The 20,489-nt window shown below is 40.7% G+C and overlaps 1 protein-coding gene across 1 annotated transcript; it reads right to left on the reverse strand.

Annotated features, from left to right (window-relative positions):
• Nucleotides 1-16,349: 16,349 nt before the first annotated feature.
• LOC127415214 (uncharacterized) lies at nt 16,350-19,004 on the reverse strand. Its single transcript, XM_051653865.1, has 5 exons — nt 18,617-19,004; nt 17,498-17,875; nt 17,264-17,386; nt 17,040-17,089; nt 16,350-16,472 (listed from the first exon to the last, which is right to left on the reverse strand). Exons 1-5 carry the CDS (start codon nt 19,002-19,004, stop codon nt 16,350-16,352), a joined length of 1,062 nt encoding a protein of 353 aa, XP_051509825.1.
• Between the last annotated feature and the right edge of the window lie 1,485 nt (nt 19,005-20,489).

The following is a 20,489-nucleotide window of genomic DNA, read 5'->3' on the forward strand; positions in this document are numbered from 1 at the left end:
CTCAAACGGGGCTCTCCAAAGGCCCAGGAGGACCACGGAGAGATCCCATGAGGGAAAGAGGCCTGGCCTAGGAGGATTCAGCCTCCGGGCACCTCTCAGGAACCTGATGATCAGGTCATGCTTCCCTAAGGACTTACCATCCACTGCGTCGTGGTGTGGTGCTATGGCGGCCATTTACACCTTCAGGGTGGAGGGGGACAGCCGCCCCTTCAGCCTCTTCTGCAGGAAGGAAAGCACTGACCCGACTGCGCATCTCTGGGGTCTTCACCTCGGGAAGAACACCAACTCGTGAACAAACGCCACTTCAGGGTATAAAGCTGCCTCGTAGAGGTAGCCCTGGCCTGAGTGATCGTGTCTACCACTGCTGGTGGTAGGCCACTTAGGTCTTCCACGTCCCATCCAAGCGCCAGACGTGGAGGTTCCAGAAGGGTGACCTGTTGCTCGTCCTCCCTGACCTTGCACAGGGTCTGTGCAAGTAGGCTCACTGGGAGGAATGCGTTTTTACGCAGCCCCTGGGGCCGGCTGTGTGCCAGTGCATCTGTCCCAAGGGAAGCTCTCGTCAGGGAATACCAGAGTGGGCAGTGGGAGGATTCCTGGAAGCAAACAGGTCTACCTGTGCTTTGCCGAATCGACTCCAAATCAGCTGCACACGGTGCCCCAGCCCAACTTGGAGGCATCTGTGGTGACCATGATGCATCTGGATACTTGCTGTAGGTGGACTCCTGACTGCAGAAATGCAAGGTCTGTCCAAGGGCTGAATAAGTGGCAGCAGAGTAGCGTGATAGCCACGCGATGTGTGCCGCGGCGCCATGCCCATCTCGGGACTCGAGTCTGAAGCCAGTGCTGAAGCGGTCTCATATGCATCAACCCGAGCGGTGTAACCGCCGCCGAGGATGCCATACGCCCCAGGAGCCTCTGAAAGTGTTTCAGTGGAACCACTGTCTTCCGCCTGAATTACTTCAGGCAGTTCAGCACCGAATATCATCGAGATCACTCAAGAGTGTGCTAGAATCAGCCAGTCGTTGAGGTAGATGAGTATGCTGATGGCCACTTCCCTTAACGGGACAAGAGCTGCCTCTGCGACCTTTGTGAAGACGCAAGGGGAAAGGGACAGGCCGAAGGGGAGGACCTTGTACTGATATGCCCGGCCATTGAAACCAAACCGTAGGAAGGGTATGTGACGAGGTAAAACAGAGACGTGAAAGTACGCATCCTTCAGGTCTACCAACGTGAACCAATCTTGATGCCGGACGCTCGTCAAAATGTGCTTCTGCTTCAGCATCTTGAATGGGAGTCTGTGTAAGGCCCGGTTCAAAACTTGTAGGTCCATCATTGGCCGCAACCCACTGCCTTTCTTTGGCACGATGAAGTAAGGGCTGTAGAACCCTTTCCTCATCTCGGCTGGAGGGACAGGCTCTATCATGCCCTTGCGCAGAAGGGTCGTGAACTCTGCATGCAGGGTGGCGGCGTTCTCGCCCTGCACCGAGGTGAAGTGGACGCCGCTGAACCGGGGCAGGCGCCTGGTTAACTGAATTGCGTAGCTGAGTCGGATGGTCCTAGCCAGCCACTGCGACGGGTTGGAAAGCGCTAACCACATGTCCAAGCTCCGGGCACTAAGGAGACAATCGCGTCTAACGTACCTGTGGGTGGTGCCTCACGGCTGGGGGGAGCAGGGGATGCCACGTCGAGGAGCCTTGCTTCGTCTCGAACTTGTGGCTGCGCTGAGGGGGCCCTTGAAGCACTTACCTTGCTCCATGTACCCGGCGTCGGGGTAGAAGGGACTTTTTGATCGTCCTCGTAACTCATCACAACCGCACGGCCGTGGGTGTAGTGTGGTGCTGTCGGACATGCGAAGGTGGGGGGCCAGCGTTCGCGACGTCCAAGTTGCAGGTGCTCAGTGTCCGGTCGCCGTGATAACGGTGGTCGTAAACACCTACCGTGTGACCCAAGGAGTAAGGAAACCGCTCTTTTTTTGAAAATGTGGGTACCGCAGCCCGTTCGGCTGTGAGCGGCACCCCGAACCCAGGAACCAATCATCTAGCTGCTAGGGCTCAGGGGAGGGTGGAGAGTTCCAGTCCAACCCGACACTCATGGTGGGCCAGGCAAGCATGGCTGTCAGCTCTGCGTCAGACTCAGACTGGGCTGGCACACCCGAAGGTGGCATGAGGTCACAATGAGAACACGAACCATCCACAAACGCTACCTCAGTGTGAGCGTGGCCCAGACACGTGAGGCAGCGCCCGTGGCCATTGGAGGCAGAGAGATAACAACCGCATCCAGGAATTACACAAAGACGGAACGGCATCTTTAAAAAGATGTTCACGTCAATGTGCTGCTCTAATAGAGGAAAATATACTCTTTTGCAGAGATATATACTCTCTTAGTAGCACTGTCGAAGCACCCAGGGGCACAATCTGCACTAAGCGTGCAAAAGGGGAGAAACCGCTGGAATGCGCTGTATATCCAACAGCATACGCTTCTTTCGAGGTGAATGGACCGGCAGTGGAATTCAGCTCAATGACACACAACCGCTCGGCTCCGAAGAAAAAATCTGAATGAGTGGTTGCGAGCCAGCTCCTTTTATACCCGTATGTCCGGGGGAGTGACATGCAAATTCCACTCGCCAATTCTCATTGGCCTTTTCTCAAAGATTAGAGGTGTTTGGGGCTCCCACGTGTGACCCCTAGTGTCACTACATCGACACAACGTCGAGTGAGTGACAGAAGGGGAACAGAGCTTACTGTAAGAGGAACTGATGGAATGCAAAATGTATTTGTCCACCCAGCAGAGGTTTGTGCCCCAATTTTTAGAGTTTATATGAAAAAATAAATAAATAAATACAATAGATTGAAAGGAAAACAATTTACAGAGCTGAAAAGGAAACAGCACATTATAGAAAAAGAAACAACCTGAAGAAAAGATAAATAATAATTCTTATGAAGTTCTTATTTAAACAGACTTTTTTTCATGTCAGAACTGGATGCTGCCACATATTCCAAACAGTATGGGGGAGAGACACAACATTAATAATTTGACTCTAAAAGGAACTGTTCACCCAAAAAATTTAAATTCTGTCATCATTTACTCCCTCAGGTCATTCCAAACCCGAATGACTTTCTACATTATGCAGAACACAAAAGATATTTTAATGAATATCATAATTTTCCAGTTCTTCTAAAGGCAAACCATATGTTTAGATGATAAACAACCTGAAATAAAATTTTTGCTTGAAAAATTATTTAAATTCTGTGTTGTTTCTAAACAAATTTGAAACATTAAATTCCTTCAGAAGACTTGAATTATAATGTGTGATTCGCATGGACTACTTTTATGATACTTTTTAAAGCTTTTAAAGTGAGTTGCTATCAACAATCAGAATGAACATGCAAATGGATAAAACTATAGAGGAAAAATGTATTGAATATGTCTACACCCTTAGAAGAGATGGAACATTTTAAGTTAAAATATGAACTACTAATCTTCAAAAAGGTTCAAAGGTTCAAAGCTGAACTTCTAGTTTCTATAATGATCCTTTTGTTATGTGACATATTGTAATCAGTTCTTCTTCTTTTTTTTTTTTTAGATGTGTGCACTCTATAAATAACAACGATATAATGTGAAACCCAAAGTGAAGCGTATACGAAAGGTATGTTTGCATATAATCAATAAATTGGAATTTTACAAATGGCAGTTTACAAAGTGATGTTTGCAGACTATTTTGCAAGTATTTGAATATATTGCTTATAATAATACTGTAAAAATATAAACAGAAATTAATGTAATATGGCAATTTGGTATGATCAAGAATGTCCAAGTATTGACAGTATGGACAATGAACACAGACATAAAATTATTATGAATATTTTTTAAATCTAAAAATGACGAAATCCAATAAAGAAATAAAGTATTACAATTTAGTTATTGAAATCTAATACAATTAAATCTTAAATTAATTAAAACATAATAAAACAGAGTTAATAGAGGTTCAATATCAAGGGTTAATCAAAAGAGGAAAACCCCTACACATTTTTATCCAAAACAGTTTCTACATTTCTTAACAGTAGAGATTAGGCAAAATAAAATAAAACCACATTAAAACTTGGTTTATAACAAGGAAAATACTGCAAGCCTTTAGATTAGATGATTAGATTAGATTCAACTTTATTGTCATTGTACAGGTACAGAGCCAATGAAATGCAGTTAGCATCTAACCAGAAGTGCAAATAGCAATATATATATATATATATATATATATATATATATATATATATATATATATATATATATATTCAGTGCCTGAGTTTAGAGTTCAGTAGGCTGACAGCTGAGGGAAAGAAACTGTTCCTGAGTCTGCTGGTGCAACAGCGAAGACTCCTATAGCATCTCCCAGATGGGAAAGGAGTAAACAGACTATGGTTGGGGTGAGAGGTGTCTTTGAAAATGCTTCTCACCCTCCATAGGCAGCGTTTGTGGTAAATGTCTTTGATGGAGGCTAGCTGAACACCAGTGATGTATTGGGCAGTTTTCACCACCCGCTGGAGGGCCTTCTGGTCTGAGACAGTGCAGTTGCCATGCCACACTGTGATGCAGTTAGTATACTTTCAATAGTGCAACGGTAAAAGTTCAGCAGGATGTGGGGGGACAGATGAGCTTTCCTTAGCTCCCTAAGGAAGTAAAGGCGCTGTTGTGCCTTTTTGATCAGAGTGGAGGTGTTGTAGGTCCAGGAAAGATCTTCAGAGATGTGGACACCCAGGAACTTGAAGCTAGTCACATGCTCCACTTCATCCCCATCAATGTAGATGGGAGTGTATGTGTGGCCCTTCCTAGTCCGCCGGTAGTCCACAATCAGATCCTTGGTCTTCTGGGTGTTGAGTGTGAGACTGTTGTTGGCACACCACACTGCCAGGTGCTGTACCTCTTCCCTGTAGGCTGTCTCATCATCTCCGCTGATCAGGCTTACCGCCGTGGTGTCATCTGCAAACTTGATTATGGAGTTGGAGCCATGCTCAGGTATGCAGTCGTGGGTGAATAGGGAGTAGAGGATTGGACTCAGCACACAGCCCTGTGGTGCACCAGTGTTCAAAGTGAGGGTGGAGGAGTTGTGGTTGCTGATCCTAACAGACTATGGTCTGTTAGTGAGAAATTCCAAGGTCCAGTTGCAGAGGGAGGGGTGATGCCAAGATCAGTGAGCTTGGAGATCAGTTTGGATGGGATCACAGTATTGAAGGCAGAACTGAAATCAATGAATAGCATCCTGACAAATGTATTGTTTTTGTCCAAGTGAGTCAGGGCGGAGTAAAGAGCTGAGGCGATAGCATCCTCAGTTGACCTGTTGGGTTTGTAGGCGAACTGATATGGGTCCAGTGCTGGGGGCAGGCATGTTTTCAGGTGGGAGAGGACCAGCCTCTCAAAACACTTAGCGATGATGGGAGTAAGAGCAATGGGGTGGAAGTCATTGTGGGCCACTGCAGCAGCATGTTTTTGTACTGGTACAATGTTGGCTGTTTTGAAGCAGGTGGTGACAATGGCCTGGGCCAAGGAGAGGCTGAAAATGTTGTTGAAGACATCTGCCAGCTGTTCTGCGCAGGCCCTGAGCACTCAGCCAGGGATGCCATCAGAGCCAGCAGCTTTGTGTGCATTCACTCTGCTCAGGGTGGAGCACTGGTGGAAAATGTGAGCGGCAGATCATCAGGTGGGAGCTCAGCTTTTATGAGTCTTTTATTTTGCCAACTAAATGCTACAAATGACAGAGGCATTTTGATATTTTTTTTTTCTCTTTAAATATAATGATAAACAGCAGAAATGTATCCCAGAACAATTTAATGAGGGGTTTTGCAGCGTGTGACTTGATCATTTCAACTAATACAGACAGCGATGAAGCAAAATAAAATTAAAATAAAAACATCATCCTTTTACAACTTTGTATACAACCTGGGTCTCCAGATCTTTTGAGACAAATAACTGTATTTTACTTACATTTTGACTTGCATCATATGCTTTGCTTTGTGGTATGCCTAAAATGTTGACAAAAAGGTATAGATTAGAAAAACAAAGATTGTGTTTGTATACAGAAAAGTAGGTTGTAAATGAATGTTACTGTCACGTTCTGTCTTCCTCATGTTTTCCAAGGACTCTTATTTTGAAGTTTTCCCCTGGACTACATTTCCCATGGGACACTGCCCTCATCAGCCATCTGTTCCCCATCATCCTCTCCTGTCTTCCATTCCATAATTAGTTCCGTTTGTGTATAAATACCCTCCTGTTTTGTTTTCTTTTTTACAAAAATATAATTTAAGTATCTACCATTCAGCTATGGTATTTATGAAGATCTTATCTTCTATAAGATCAAAGTGTACTTAGATTGTTTTCTTTAGTTAACTAGTTTGGTTCCTAAAAACATAAGTTTTAGACATTTAATAATAGTAAAATAAAAGATTTGCAAAGGCAATTTTCACCTTTTGGCTTGTATCACCTTTGGATTATTGAATGCTTACCATCAAAATGTCCTTCAAACACCAGCCTTGTTCCATTTCCCAAGTGCATCTTCTTGTACATAATCGTCTCACAGTAGTATGCAGCGATGTCTGTTTGCTCGACTTTCGGAACTGAGAGATTAAAACTGGGTTGATTCCATGTTGATCCACACTTTGAAGGATCCTGGAATTTTTCTTCCATTCTTATCTCAGTTTTTTTATTTTATTTTTCGACAAGGACTGGTGCAGAAATATTTAGAGATTTTAACCAGAATACTGTAAAATGTCCATCCTCTGGTGCATAGCACTGAAGAATTGTGGAGAATCCAGGCTGAACTCTTACTGCTGTCTCTGGTTGTGATTTGTCATTTGCAATAAAGCATCCACAGCAAATGCAACTAAAATTAGATTAAGACATTTTTGAACGGTTTTGTGTTGAAAACATAATTATAACTTGTACCTGCAAAAGTACTTTAGCAACTCAATCCTGAAACTATACAATAGTGAAATCTGCCTGAAAGGTGTATTATCACAGTTTTTCTTAATACAATCTTTTATGTTAGAAAAATTCTCAATTTGGCAAAAGATTAAAGGATAATCTTAAATTTATAGATTACTTACACAGGTTAAAGATAATACATGTGACATATAATCTAATCATCTTAAAGTTTTTAGAGAACTGTGCATGCAGCAATTATTCCTACGCCAAAGGAGATATAAAATAGTAGTTGGGGAGAAGGCTTTTTACAAGTAGCTTGACTGCTTTGGTCACATCTTCATGTGGTCTTGTAAAGGAGGGTCATTTTATTTTGTTAGGTTTTAGTAAAGAATGCTTTGTTGTATCAGTAAAGGTCATTATTTTTAAACAGTCATATTACTACATTACAGGCTAAAGGATTACCTAAGAGCTTCACGTTTTATTAACACTGTGTTTCAGCAAGCTGAAGGTGACTGTGGCAAGGAACACAAAACTCCATGAGATGTTGGTTAATGGAGAAAAATAACCTTGGGAGAAACCAGGCTCACTGTGGGGGCCAGTTATGAATATAATGCCAATTTTAGTTATTTATATGCAGTGCAGGTCATGGTTTAAGATTAGTAAACTAAGAAAGTGTTAAGGTCCAGTGTTTAAAAAAAGATTTTTTATGAACTGTAAGATTAATGACTAATGTCATTAACGTAGCTGGATCTGGCCAGCTCTGGTAACCTCAAGATATGAGTGTATGCCTGGCTTAATAGATAAGTCTTTAGTCTAGATTTAAACTGAGTAAGTGTGTCTGTGTCCTGAACAGTGTTAGGGAGACTATTCCATAGTTTAGGAGCCAAATAGGAAAAGGATCTACCTCCTTTGGTGGATTTTGATACTCTAGGAACTGCTAACATGCCAGAATTTTGTGATCGTAATGAACGTTATGGAATATAGCGAGCCTAAAACTTGACTGAAACTGTTCATATATACCATTTCTCTGTAGAAATGAACATAGTTGGGAGGACACTACCTTGTCTAGTATTTTCGACATAAATGGTAGATTTGAAATCGGTCTGTAATTAACCAATTCTCCATGATCAAGCTGTGGCTTCTGAATAAGTGGTTTGATAACTGCCATTTTAAAGTTTATTGGGACATGTCATAAGGATAGCGAGGAGTTAATAATATTAAGAAGAGGTTCTGAGATTACAGGGAATACCTCTTTTAAGAGTGTAGTTGGTATTGGATGTTGTGGCTTTTGAAGTTTTATATGTTTTGTTAGCTCTTCATGACATATGACAGTGAAGGATTGAAGTTGCTTGTGAGGAAAATAATGAGACACTGTTTTCTGAGGTGCTGTGACAGTTGATTGCATAGTTCCAAATTTATTTCGGATTATTTCAATTTTATCAGTAAAGAAATTCATGAAGTCCTTATTATTGTGCTGCAACAGAATATTTGGTTCAGTCGATGCTCAATTCCTAACCATTTTAGCCACAGTACTGAATAAACACCTAGGATTGTTGTGGTTATTTTCTATGAGTTTTCTCAAATATGCTGACCTGGCAGCTTTTAGTGCCTGTCTATAGCAACAAACACTAGCCTTTCATGTAGAGCGAAATACCTCTACTTTTGTATTCTTCCACTTGCGCTCCATTTTCCTAGCTGCTTTCTTGAGAGCATGAGTGTGATCATTGTACCATGGTGTGGGGATTTTTTTCTTGAATTTTCTTTAATCGAAGGGGGGCGACATGTTATTACATCAAGTTCTTCTAGACTTTTTGGCTTACTGAGTATGTGAGACAGTTCTGGAAGATTATTAGTGAAGCTATCTTTAGTGGTCAAAAGAATAGTTCTACCTGAATGATAGTGTGGTGTAGATTTAGTGACATTAGCTGATCACAGCAAACAAGAGACGAGGTAATGATCTGAGATGTCATCGCTCTGCAGTAGAATTTCTATAGTATCAACATCAACTCCATATGACAGAATTAAATCTAGCGTATGATTATTGCGATGAGTTGGTCCCGTCACATTTTGTCTGACTCCAAGAGAGTTGAGAATATCGATATATTCTAATACCAATGTGTCATTTTCATTATCTATGGTAATGTTGAAGTCATCAACAATTCAAGCTCTATATACTGTACATTAACTACTAGATCTGATAGAAAATTTGAAAATTCACCAAGGAAATCTGAGTACGGCCTGGGTGATCTATATACTGTAGCAAGGGCAAAAGAAGCTAGTCACATTTACAGTTGTGCTCAAAAGTTGTGAAAACAAGAATTATGAAATTTTGGCATTGATTTTGAAAATATGACTGATCATGCATAAAAACTGTCTTTTATTTAAGGATAGTGATCATATGAAGCCATTTATTATCACATAGTTGTTTGGCTCCTTTTTAAATCATAATGATAACAGAAATCACCCAAATGACCCTGATCAAAAGTTTACATACCCTTGAATGTTTGGCCTTATTACAGACACACAAGGTGACACACACAGGTTTAAATGGCAATTCACACCTGTGGCATTTTAAATTGCAATTAGTGTCTGTGTATAAATAGTCAATGAGTTTGTTAGCTCTCACATGGATGCACTGAGCAGGCTAAATTCTGAGCCATGGGGAGCAGAAAATTACTGTCAAAGGACCTGGGTAACAAGGTAATGGAACTTTATAAAGATGGAAAAGGATATCCAAAGCCTTGAAAATACCAGTCAGTACTGTTCAATCACTTATTAAGAAGTGGAAAATTCGGGGATCTCTTGATACCAAGCCAAGGTCAGGTAGACCAAGAAAGATTTCAGCTACAACTGCCAGAAGAATTGTTTGGGATACAAAGAAAAACCCACAGGTAACCTCAGGAGAAATACAGGCTGCTCTGGAAAAAGACAGGGTGGTTGTTTCAAGGAGCACAATATGATGATACTTGAATAAAAATTAGCTGCATGGTCAAGTTTCCAGAAAGAAGCCTTTACTGCACCAATGCCACAAAAAAGCCCGGTTACAATATGCCCGACAACACCTTGACACGCCTCACAGCTTCTGGCACACTGTAATTTGGTGTGACGAGACCAAAATAGAGCTTTATGGTCACAACCATAAGCGCTATGTTGGGAGAGGGGTCAACAAGGCCTATAGTGAAAAGAATACCATCCCCACTGTGAAGCATGGTGGTGGCTCACTGATGTTTTGGGGGTGCGTGAGCTCTAAAGGCACAGGGAATCTTATGAAAATTTATGGCAAGGTGAATGCAGCATGTTATCAGAAAATATTGGCAGACAATTTGCATTCTTCTGCATGAAAGCTGCGCATGGGACGCTTTTGGACTTTCCAGCACGACAATGACCCTAAGCACAAGGCCAAGTTGACCCTCCAGTGGTTACAGCAGAAGAAGGTGAAGGTTCTGGAGTGGCCATCACAGTCTCCTGACCTTAATATCATCGAGCCACTCTGGGGAGATCTCAAACGTGCGGTTCATGCAAGACGACCAAAGACTTTGCATGATCTGGAGGCATTTTGCTAAGACGAATGGGCAGCTATACCACCTGCAAGAATTTGAGGCCTCATAGACAACTATTACAAAAGACTGCACTCTGTCATTGATGCTAAAGGGGGCAATACACAGTATTAAGAACTAAGGGTATGCAGATTTTGAACAGGGGTCATTTAATTTTTTTCTTTGTTGCTATGTTTTGTTTTATGATTGTGCCATTCGTTATAACCTAAAGTTGAATATGAATCCCATAAGAAATAAAATAAATGTGTTTTGCCTGCTCACTCATTTCTTTAAAAATGGTACCTATATTACCAATTCTCCAAGGGTATGCAAACTTTTGAGCACAACTGTATATCTGACAATGTCACATTAAGCATTATTAGTTCAAAAGACTTAAACTTATATCCTGTCCTCTGAGTAACACCAAAAACTTCACTGTAAATTGTAGCAACACCTCCTCCTCGACCCTTCATTCGAGGCACATGTTTATAACAATAACCTGAGGGAGTAGATTCATTTAAACTAATATATTCATCCGGTTTAAGCCAGGTTTCAGTCAAACAGAGTGCATCCAAACTATAATCTGTAAACTGTAATAATTTAATTTACAATTAGTGTTTTGTTAGAAAGAGATCTAATGTTTAGTAGCCCTACCTTTATATGATGTTTATCTTCAAAACATTTTTTTTCCAAGTTTGCCCTTAATCCATTTTTTTTTCAATGGTTTAGTGAGGGGTTTGTGTTTGGTAGTTCAGGGAACAGACACAGTCTCTATATGATATCTAGGTGATACAGTCTCTATATGTTGTAGTTTATATGAACTGTATGATGTCTCAAGGCAGCTAGCAGACGTTCGGATTAACCAGTTTGTCTGCTTCTGACCTGGGCCTCAATTAGACAAATACTATCACTAGAGAGGAGAGCGGCAACTTCCCTGGAGGGATGGAGTCCGTCTCTCTTTAGCAGGTCAGGTCTACCCCAAAAACTCACCCAATTGTCTATAAATCATATGCTATTCTCTAAATCAGCCACAATGCAGAAACAAACTGAAATTACAGGGTGAGACTCTGAAATATCCTCAGTGCAAAACATGTCAGCGAATGCAGAGACAGGACCCAGAAGCAGAATTATAAAAATAAAAAGGAATTTATTAAATACAAAATGGCAAAACACAAACCAAAAACTCCTTCAAGGGGGGAAACAAATATAAACAACCCCTTAGGGGAAAAGGTAATCCAGGGCTAGGGGCAAAGTGCAGCGAGGAACAGAACCGACAGGACCGGGTAGGGATGAACAGAGAGGAATAAACAAAAACAGGACAATGCTTGCTTTCGTATGAAAGCTAGCCACCCCAGAGGCTCCCCGCCTCGGTCCTTCTACCCACAGGTATGAGGCCAGTGCAGCTAGCACTGGGGGCGATTTGGGGACCCCAATGGGACCACCTCCGCCGGGTATCCCCCCACGGACCTCCCATTCCCCAGCACACTCGTCTGCCCCGATCTGGCTTCCGGATGAGTCCGCCGGCTTGTCTCACGGCGAGTTCAACCTCTTATTCGGAGCCCGCAAAAGTGATGAGCTCTCGAGCGTGGAAGTCGGACTCCTCCCTTCGAGTGTGGTCGCCCAGTCACAGGCTGACGCGGAGATGACGGACATGCTTTCCCGGGCAGCCGCGAGCGTTGGGCTAGAGTGGAACCCTCCGCTCTCCCCTGAACCCTTGTGGCTCGATGATTGGTTCCTGGGCTCGCGGCGCCGCTCACAGCCACGCCCCGCCCCAGTTCATTTCTTCCCGGAAGAGCACTAGGAGCTGACTAGGTTGTGGGAGGCACCTTTTACTGCCCAGTCCCGATCTTTCAGCTCCCCCACCCTCACTACCCTCGATGGTGGGCCAAGGGCTATTCAGCAATCCCCCCAGTGGATAAGGCACTCGCGGTGCACCTATACCCGCAGAGCGCCGCTACCTGGCACAGGTGCCCAAAGCTCCCGTCCAAGGCCTGTAGGTTTACGTCATCCCTGACGGCCAAAGCCTATGGTGCTGCTGGACAAGCTGCCTCCGCCCTGCACGCCATGGCTCTCCTGCAAGTCCACCAAGCCAAGGCGCTAATGGAACTGCACGAGGGTAGTTCCACCCCAGGTTTGATGCAGGAGCTGCGCTCGGCGACTGACCTCGCTCTCCAGGCGATGAAGGTCATGGCGCTGTCTTCCACGGCCCCTGTTTCCAAGTTGTATGATCTGCCACTGATGTCAGTGCGTAGGTCCATAAAGTCCCTACCTCAAAAATTGTCTGTGCCCACACCTTCCACGGTCAATGAGCCAGTGCCCATGCCTGCCACGGTCAACGAGTTGCCAGCCTCATCCGTCCCAGAACCTGCGTTGCCAGCCTCATCCGTCCCAGAGCTAGCGTTGCCAGCCTCATCCATCCCAGAGCCAGCGTTGCCAACTTCGGCCATCCAGAAGAGGAGGAAGAGAAGAAAAGTTTCCGTTCCCAAGTCTCTTCCCATGTTCACGACCACAGAGGTCGTTTCCGAGTCTCCGCCCATGTTCACGACCACGGAGGTCATTTCCGAATCTCTGCCCATGTCCATGACTACGGAGGTCGTTCCTGAGTCTCTGCCCATGCCCACAACCACGGAGGTCGTTCCCGAGTCTCATCCCATGTTCACAACCACGGAGGTCGTTCCTGAGTCTCTGCCCATGCCCACGACCACGGAGGTCGTTACCGAGTCTTTGCCCATGTTCACAACCACAGAGGTCATTCCTAAATCTGTGCCCATGCCAAGTTTTAACACAAACAAAAGTTATAGGATATTAAAATAAATAAATATCCATTTTTTTCTAGTCTGTTGTATTAGTATTTATTTATTGCAATTAAGGTAAATGTCATATTGTGAGACTACACATTGCTTTACGTAGATCTTATTACCTAGCTAAGTGTTTTGTTAAGAACTGGCTGAGCAAGCAAATAAAGCGACTTAGTTATCTAAGTTATCTTAACTCAGTAGTTAAGCCCTTAGTTTGAACTTGACATCCAATTTAAGAACTTATGCACAGCTGGTGCAACCCTACCCAGATGAAAGAAATCATCTCACCATAATGAAGAAATATCCCCAAATGCCTGTCTGACAGATCAGAAATAGTCTTTAGTAGACAGATGTGGGATTGCCAATGACTACTGTCCTTCATGAACAGAAATACAGAGGTTACACTGCAAGATGCAAACCACTGATTAGCCACAAAACAGGATGGCCAGGTTACAGTTTGCCAAGAAATACTTGAAAGAGCATGCAAAGTTATGGGAAAAAAGGTCTTGAAGACAGATGAGACCAAGATAAATTGGATCAGACTGATGGCAAAAGCAAAGTATGGTGATGAAAAGGAACTGCCCAAGATCCAAAACATAAAACCTCATCTTAGAAACTTTGTGGTGTAATGGCCTGGGCATATTTGGCTGCCAAAGGAAGGCCTACTTACTCACTTATCTTTATTGATGATGTAACTGCTAATTAAAGAAGCAAAATGATCTCTGAAGTGTATAGAAACACCTTATTGGTTGTATTTCACTCCTTGGATAGCCCAGTATAACAAACGAAATTTCTAAATTTCTTTCTTTCTTCTTTCCTTTTTTTTAGTGAATTATGCAAGAATAATTGCATATTTATTGTACATTTTACTTTCTTTAATTCTGTATATTGCAAAAATACTTTAAAATCTGCAATTTTATAATGGGACTCAATCAGTCACCTATTCAAAAATGAGGCTCTGTTTTTCCCCAATTATCACAATCATGGCCACTTGTTTACTTGTCCTGTGAGCATGGTTTATATGAGCCAGATAATTCTTATTAATAAATGAATAATAGACCCTTTTAACATGACATGTACCAAATGTGATAGTTGTGTTTATTATGTTCTATTTGCTTTCTTGTATTAAGTTTTTACACAGACATCATCTTTCAGAGGGGCAAGTGGAATTAAATGGCTCTGGTCATTTGATTATTTGCACCACCCATGCAAACATTTTCACATGAAATCAGGATAGTCTGCACTGTCATTTATAGTAGGCAACGAAAAATACATCAACGACATGACCCTTAAAATTTCAAGCAGAATTTCAGTCACAAATGCAGCCATTAAGTTAACTTGGTTATGAAACCATGAAATGGGGGGACTATGTTTAAAAAGTGTTGTAATTTGTACATGGTGAAACCAAAATGCATACAAAATACTCTTTAATACAATTTTAGAATGTGCACTTTAACAACAAGTGAATTGTTTGATTACAAATCTAGAAGTGTCGAGTACAAAGGCAAAAAAAAAAAAAAAAATCCCAAATATTATGGGGTGCACTGTACATGTCATACTATTAAAGCTCATAATACTTATTTACCCTCAAATATATGTATATATATATATATATATATATATATATATATATATATATATATATATATATATATATATACACTATATTGCCAAAAGTATTCGCTCACCCATCAAATAATTGAATTCAGGTGTTCCAATCACTTCCATGGCCACAGGTGTATAAAATGAAGCACCAAGGCATGCAGACTGCTTCTACAAACATTCGTGAAAGAATGGTCCGCTCTCAGGAGCTCAGTGAATTCCAGCGTGGTACTGTGATAGGATGCCACCTGTGCAACAAGTCCAGTCGTGAAATTTCCTCGCTACTAAATATTCCACAGTCAACTGTCAGTGGTATTATAACAAAGTGGAAGCGATTGGGAATGACAGCAACTCAGCCACGAAGTGGAAGGCCACGTAAATTGACAGAGCGGGGTCAGCGGGTGCTGAGGCGCATAGTGCGCAGAGGTCGCCAACTTTCTGCAGAGTCAATCGCTACAGACCTCGAAAGTTCATGTGGCCTTCAGATTAGCTCAAGAACAGTGCGTAGAGAGCTTCATGGAATGGGTTTCCATGGCCGAGCAGCTGCATCCAAGCCATACATCACCAAGTGCAATGCAAAGCGTCGGATGCAGTGGTGTAAAGCACTCTGCCACTGGACTCTAGAGCAGTGGAGACGCGTTCTCTGGAGTGACGAATCACGCTTCTCCATCTGGCAATCTGATGGACGAGTCTGGGTTTGGCGGTTGCCAAGAGAACGGTACTTGTCTGACTGCATTGTGCCAACTGTGAAGTTTGGCAGAGGGGGATTATGGTGTGGGGTTGTTTTTCAGGAGCTAGGCTTGGCCCCTTAGTTCCAGTGAAAGGAACTCAGAATGCTTCAGCATACCAAGAGATTTTTCCATGCTCCCAACTTTGTGGGAACAGTTTGGGGATGGCCCCTTCCTGTTCCAACATGACTGCACACCAGTGCACAAACAAGGTCCATAAAGACATGGATGAGCAAGTTTGGTGTGGAAGAACTTGACTGGCCGGCACAGAGTCCTGACCTCAACCCGATAGAGCACCTTTGGGATGAATTAGAGCAAAGACTGCGAGCCAGGCCTTCTCGTCCAACATCAGTGTCTGACCTCACAAATGCGCTTCTGGAAGAATGGTCAAAAATTCCCATAAACACACTCCTAAACCTTGTGGAAAGCCTTCCCAGAAGAGTTGAAGCTGTTATAGCTGCAAAGGGTGGGCCCTTTATATTAAACCCTATGGATTAAGAGTGGGATGTCACTTAAATTCATATGCGTCTAAAGGCAGATGAGCGAATACTTTTGGAAATATAGTGTATATATTGGAGTAGTATACTCTAATACTTTTATAAGATGCACTAAACTTCCTGAACAAGAAATTAAAATGAGGCTACTTCTGTCATTATTACTAATAATAATGTATTTTATAATAATAATAATAATAATTATTATTATTATTATTATTATTGTTATTATGTCTATTTGCTTTTAATATAATTCTCAATGCCATTCAACAGAATAATTTATTTGAAACCTCTGGAAGTGGAGTATATTACATGTGTGTCTGTGCTTCGTTCACTCTTGTGTCTGTTGGATTTCCTCCCAGAGAAATTCACTGCTGCATAGCTTAACTCCTCTGGCACACTCTAAAGTCAACATTTAGACAATTATATTTAGAAAATCCTCCATACATAACTGAATATTTAACAAAATTTTAAAATAAGAATGAGCACAGTGTTATAGTTTTTAAATGTTAACATTAATATGTAATTCAAATATACAAAATAACTTATCTTATATAAAATAACTGGTAACACTTTAAAATAAGATTCCATTTGTTAACAGTTTATATTAGCATATGTTTCACTAACATTAGTTAATATTGAACTAACAATAAACAATACTTTTATAGTATTTAATAATATTGTTAATTGTTAACATATTCTAATGCTAATACAGTTGTATAAGTTTAACATAAGTTAATGCACTATGAACTAACATAAACTAACAAGGAACAATTGTATCTTTGTAATTTAACATTAACAAATATAAATAAATGCTGTTAAAAATATATTGTCTATTGTTAGTTCATTATATCTAATGGATTTACTAATGTTAACAAATGGAACCTTATTGTTTTACGAAATATTCTATTGCAATCCAAACACACACACACACATATATACAGTATAGTTTTATATATAATATTACACCTCATAAGCAGGAGACACAGACAGTGTTGAATGTAATGGCTGGGTGGTTTCTGTAAATAATATGATGTTAGTAACAATAATCAGACACTTATATATAAATAATATTAACAATAAGCCATACAATCAGTGTCAAGTTCTTCAGACATTTAGAGCTTGTTAATAATTCAAACATTATCATACAATATGGATATCAGTGAATATATTTTGTGGTAGGCATGACTTACCAGAAAGAGTTTCTTTTCTTTTTGCCGCTCTTCTACATAGAAGTACAGCGATGAACACCAAGCACAATATATTTGATGCAGCCAAAGCTAGTACCTTAAAGTCAGGCCAGGTGGACTTTGCATCTGGTGCAAAGAAAGAATATTGCAAAGAAAGGTAATTTAAAGAGAAAGCAAGCTAAAGTATTGAAACTGCAGCAGTAATCAGATTTGATGAATGGTATGCATTTCTCTCACCTCTAATGTCAAGTTTACTTCCATTCCCAAACAGTATCTCCCCACACATGGCTACAGCACAGTGGTAAGTACCAGCATCAGTTAAATGGAGGTTCCTCTTGGGGAGATTGTACATGCAAGTCTGTATATGGGAATCTTTCTGAGAGCTTTTCTGACACTGATTATTTCTGTTTTCATGCGTGTAAATGATTCCTGGTTGAGTATCTCCCAATGCATGTCTAAACCAGTAGACACTGTGATTTTCAAAGCATCTCGTAGTGAGGACAGAACAGTGTAAATTCACAGAGTCTCCTGGGTTAAACTCATGCTCATTTGGAGTACCCAAGCCCGATGCAGATAAAGATTGCTTGATATAATGATGCTGTCTTTGATTTGCCCCTGCAATTTGAAAATTCACAACTTTACTGATATACTGTTTGGGGTGCACAAGTCTTGTGAATTCTCTTGTGAAAATGTATTTATTTTGAATTTGTCTTATTTAATACAGTTTATATTGTTAATTTTATACATTATATTATCAGCATAACAATTTGAGTAAGAGACTCTAGTACCCCCTGCGACCCTACATAAGATTAGTGGGTATAGAAAATGGATGGATGGATGGATGAATGAATGAATTTAAGTGAAAAGCTGAGTTGAAAAAATAACATGAACATTAACATTTAGAATTTGGTTTAACAACAGCATGTAATTCAGCTGGCATGGATTCCACACATTTTGCAAAATCTGATGATTCATGTTATACCAGCATGATCTGAAAATGTTCCAGATAGGATAATGTGTGCCTTAATGGAAGCAAATATATATATATATATATATATATATATATATATATATATATATATATATATATATATATATATATCTCTCTCTATATCTCTCTCTCTCTCTCTCTCTCTCTCTCTCTATATATATATATATATATATATATATATATATATAAATATATAATTTTTTATTTATTTATTTCCAAAACACTAAAGCTTTCGGTTAATTTCCAGGTTTAAATTAGATTTTGAATTTCAGGTTTTCAATATGGACTCAGACTTTAGAACCCCAATGAATGACCAAAATGGCACTATGTCTATCCTCACTTTGCTTTTTGCTGGGATGGCTTACCTTCATAATTTAAAAACAGTCCATTACTAAGAGTGATTAGATCATAGTCACGAGCACCACAGTAATAGATTCCAGTATCCGATGGCTTTGCATCTTGTATAATTAAAGCAAAATGACCCCCTGTCTTTTGAGCTGTTAGTCTTTTGTCCTTCTTAAAGTCTCCAATAAATGTTGCATTTGAAGTGTCAGCATACAGACTGAGGATGCACATTAGAGCTTCTCCTAGAGTTTGCTTGAACCAGGAGAAGTAGTTTTCATGGCTTTGCGATATAGTACACTCTAAAGTTACTTTTTCACCTGCAGAAAAGGTCTTCAGGACATTGGTTTGAACTACAGTAGCTGATGAGAGGAAGTCTGTGGAGCACAAAAGCACAAGCAATAATGTCATCTGGATTACATCTAAATACAACCTAGTCCAAAATATGACAAGGTATAAATTTACCAAGCAAATCTATTTTCCAAAGCATACATGCCTTTCCTAAAGGGTAGAAAAAGCATCAAAAGAAGTTTAAACATATTTGAAGTCTCTATACATCTGTCCACATCTTATGGAGTGTTTCTAAGACATGTGGGTGTGAAACTTCTGGGTTAAGAGGAATCTGTCTTGCTGATTTAGATGATGTCTGGGTCTGATTGGCTGTTGTCATATCCGTCAAGACATCTGACCATTTGCATGAGATGTGGCTTTTTTTCCCCCCAGGTTTCTTCTATACATTTCCAATACTTTGTAAATGCTGTATCACTTAAAATGGACCGCTGTCCATTTGTGACTACAGTTTGCTTTACAAATTGCATGCTTGTGTGACAGTATCTCATTTTACAAATACAGTATGTCCAATGTAATAAGCACAAGGCTGTTTATGCACATTCTATACATCTTTAAAACATGTCCAATTTACTAACTCTAACCTAACCCTAACCCTCATGCCAAATATTTGTTCCCTAATGATCAAACAGATGATCAACTACCAGACAATTCTATTGAATTCTTACTTTTATCAAGATAATTGTCTTTTTATGCTCTTTATGTGTCAGCTACAAAGCAAGCTGAATACATAAAATAAATAAATAAATAAATAAATAAAAATAGGTCCAATATTGTATACATTCAGTGACAGGAGATAGAGTGTTTTGGGTTTTGGAGGCTAAAATCAGTCCTGTTTCCACCTGGTATTAAGATGCATTTCGGGTGATCCGATCACATGTGGTCAGCCCTAAATACAGGTCTAAACAGGGTCTAAAATGTTTTGTGATCGGATCACAGAAACCACATACGAATGTGGTCAAACAAGCATGTATCCACATTGCATTTGAGGTGTAAGCGCTTATCAGTCCTGTATGCGTCTTGGCAGCAGCGAAGTGCCACCCCTCACAATTAACTGCCTCGCTAAAACTAGAGTTTAAACTTTGTCATTTACGAGCGGCTTTAAGAGGAAATAACTGTCCGATCGGAAAATTTTAAAAAGTGGATACATACACAATCACGAGTTCTTCACATATCTTTAGTATGTCTGATATTAACACAGGTGACAAGCACGAACATTTTCACGCTTTCTTTGTCTTTTCTGACTTTGTTGCTCTTTAATATCATGCAGTAACACACTGACAAAGTGAATGATGTTTGTCGTTATGAAACAGAGACCCTCCCCTCCAAATCCAAACACCAGTGGTCACAGGAGATGCATTTAAGTGACCACATGTGATCGGATCACCCGAAACGCATCTTAATACCAGGTGGAAACGGGGCCTTAGTTTTTTTTTATGGTGACACAATGCACAAGTGCAATAACTTATCTATTTGAATGGATGTGACATGAAAGGCACAGCACTTCCAATTTTCAGAAACATAGTAATTGAGTAATAATTACATATT

Source organism: Myxocyprinus asiaticus, chromosome 2, assembly GCF_019703515.2.
Source record: "Myxocyprinus asiaticus isolate MX2 ecotype Aquarium Trade chromosome 2, UBuf_Myxa_2, whole genome shotgun sequence".
NCBI classification, from domain to species: domain Eukaryota; kingdom Metazoa; phylum Chordata; class Actinopteri; order Cypriniformes; family Catostomidae; genus Myxocyprinus; species Myxocyprinus asiaticus.

Excerpts from the sequence above, each read along its gene's own strand:
- LOC127415214 (XM_051653865.1), bottom strand. The coding sequence starts at position 19,004 with ATGACATTATTGCTTGTGCTTTTGTGCTCCACAGACTTCCTCTCATCA. Across the intron at positions 17,876-18,616 it reads ACTGTTTTTAAATTATGAAG|GGGCAAATCAAAGACAGCAT; the intron begins GTAAGCCATCCC and ends TTCAAATTGCAG. Across the intron at positions 17,387-17,497 it reads AAGTAAACTTGACATTAGAG|ATGCAAAGTCCACCTGGCCT; the intron begins GTGAGAGAAATG and ends TCTTTGCACCAG.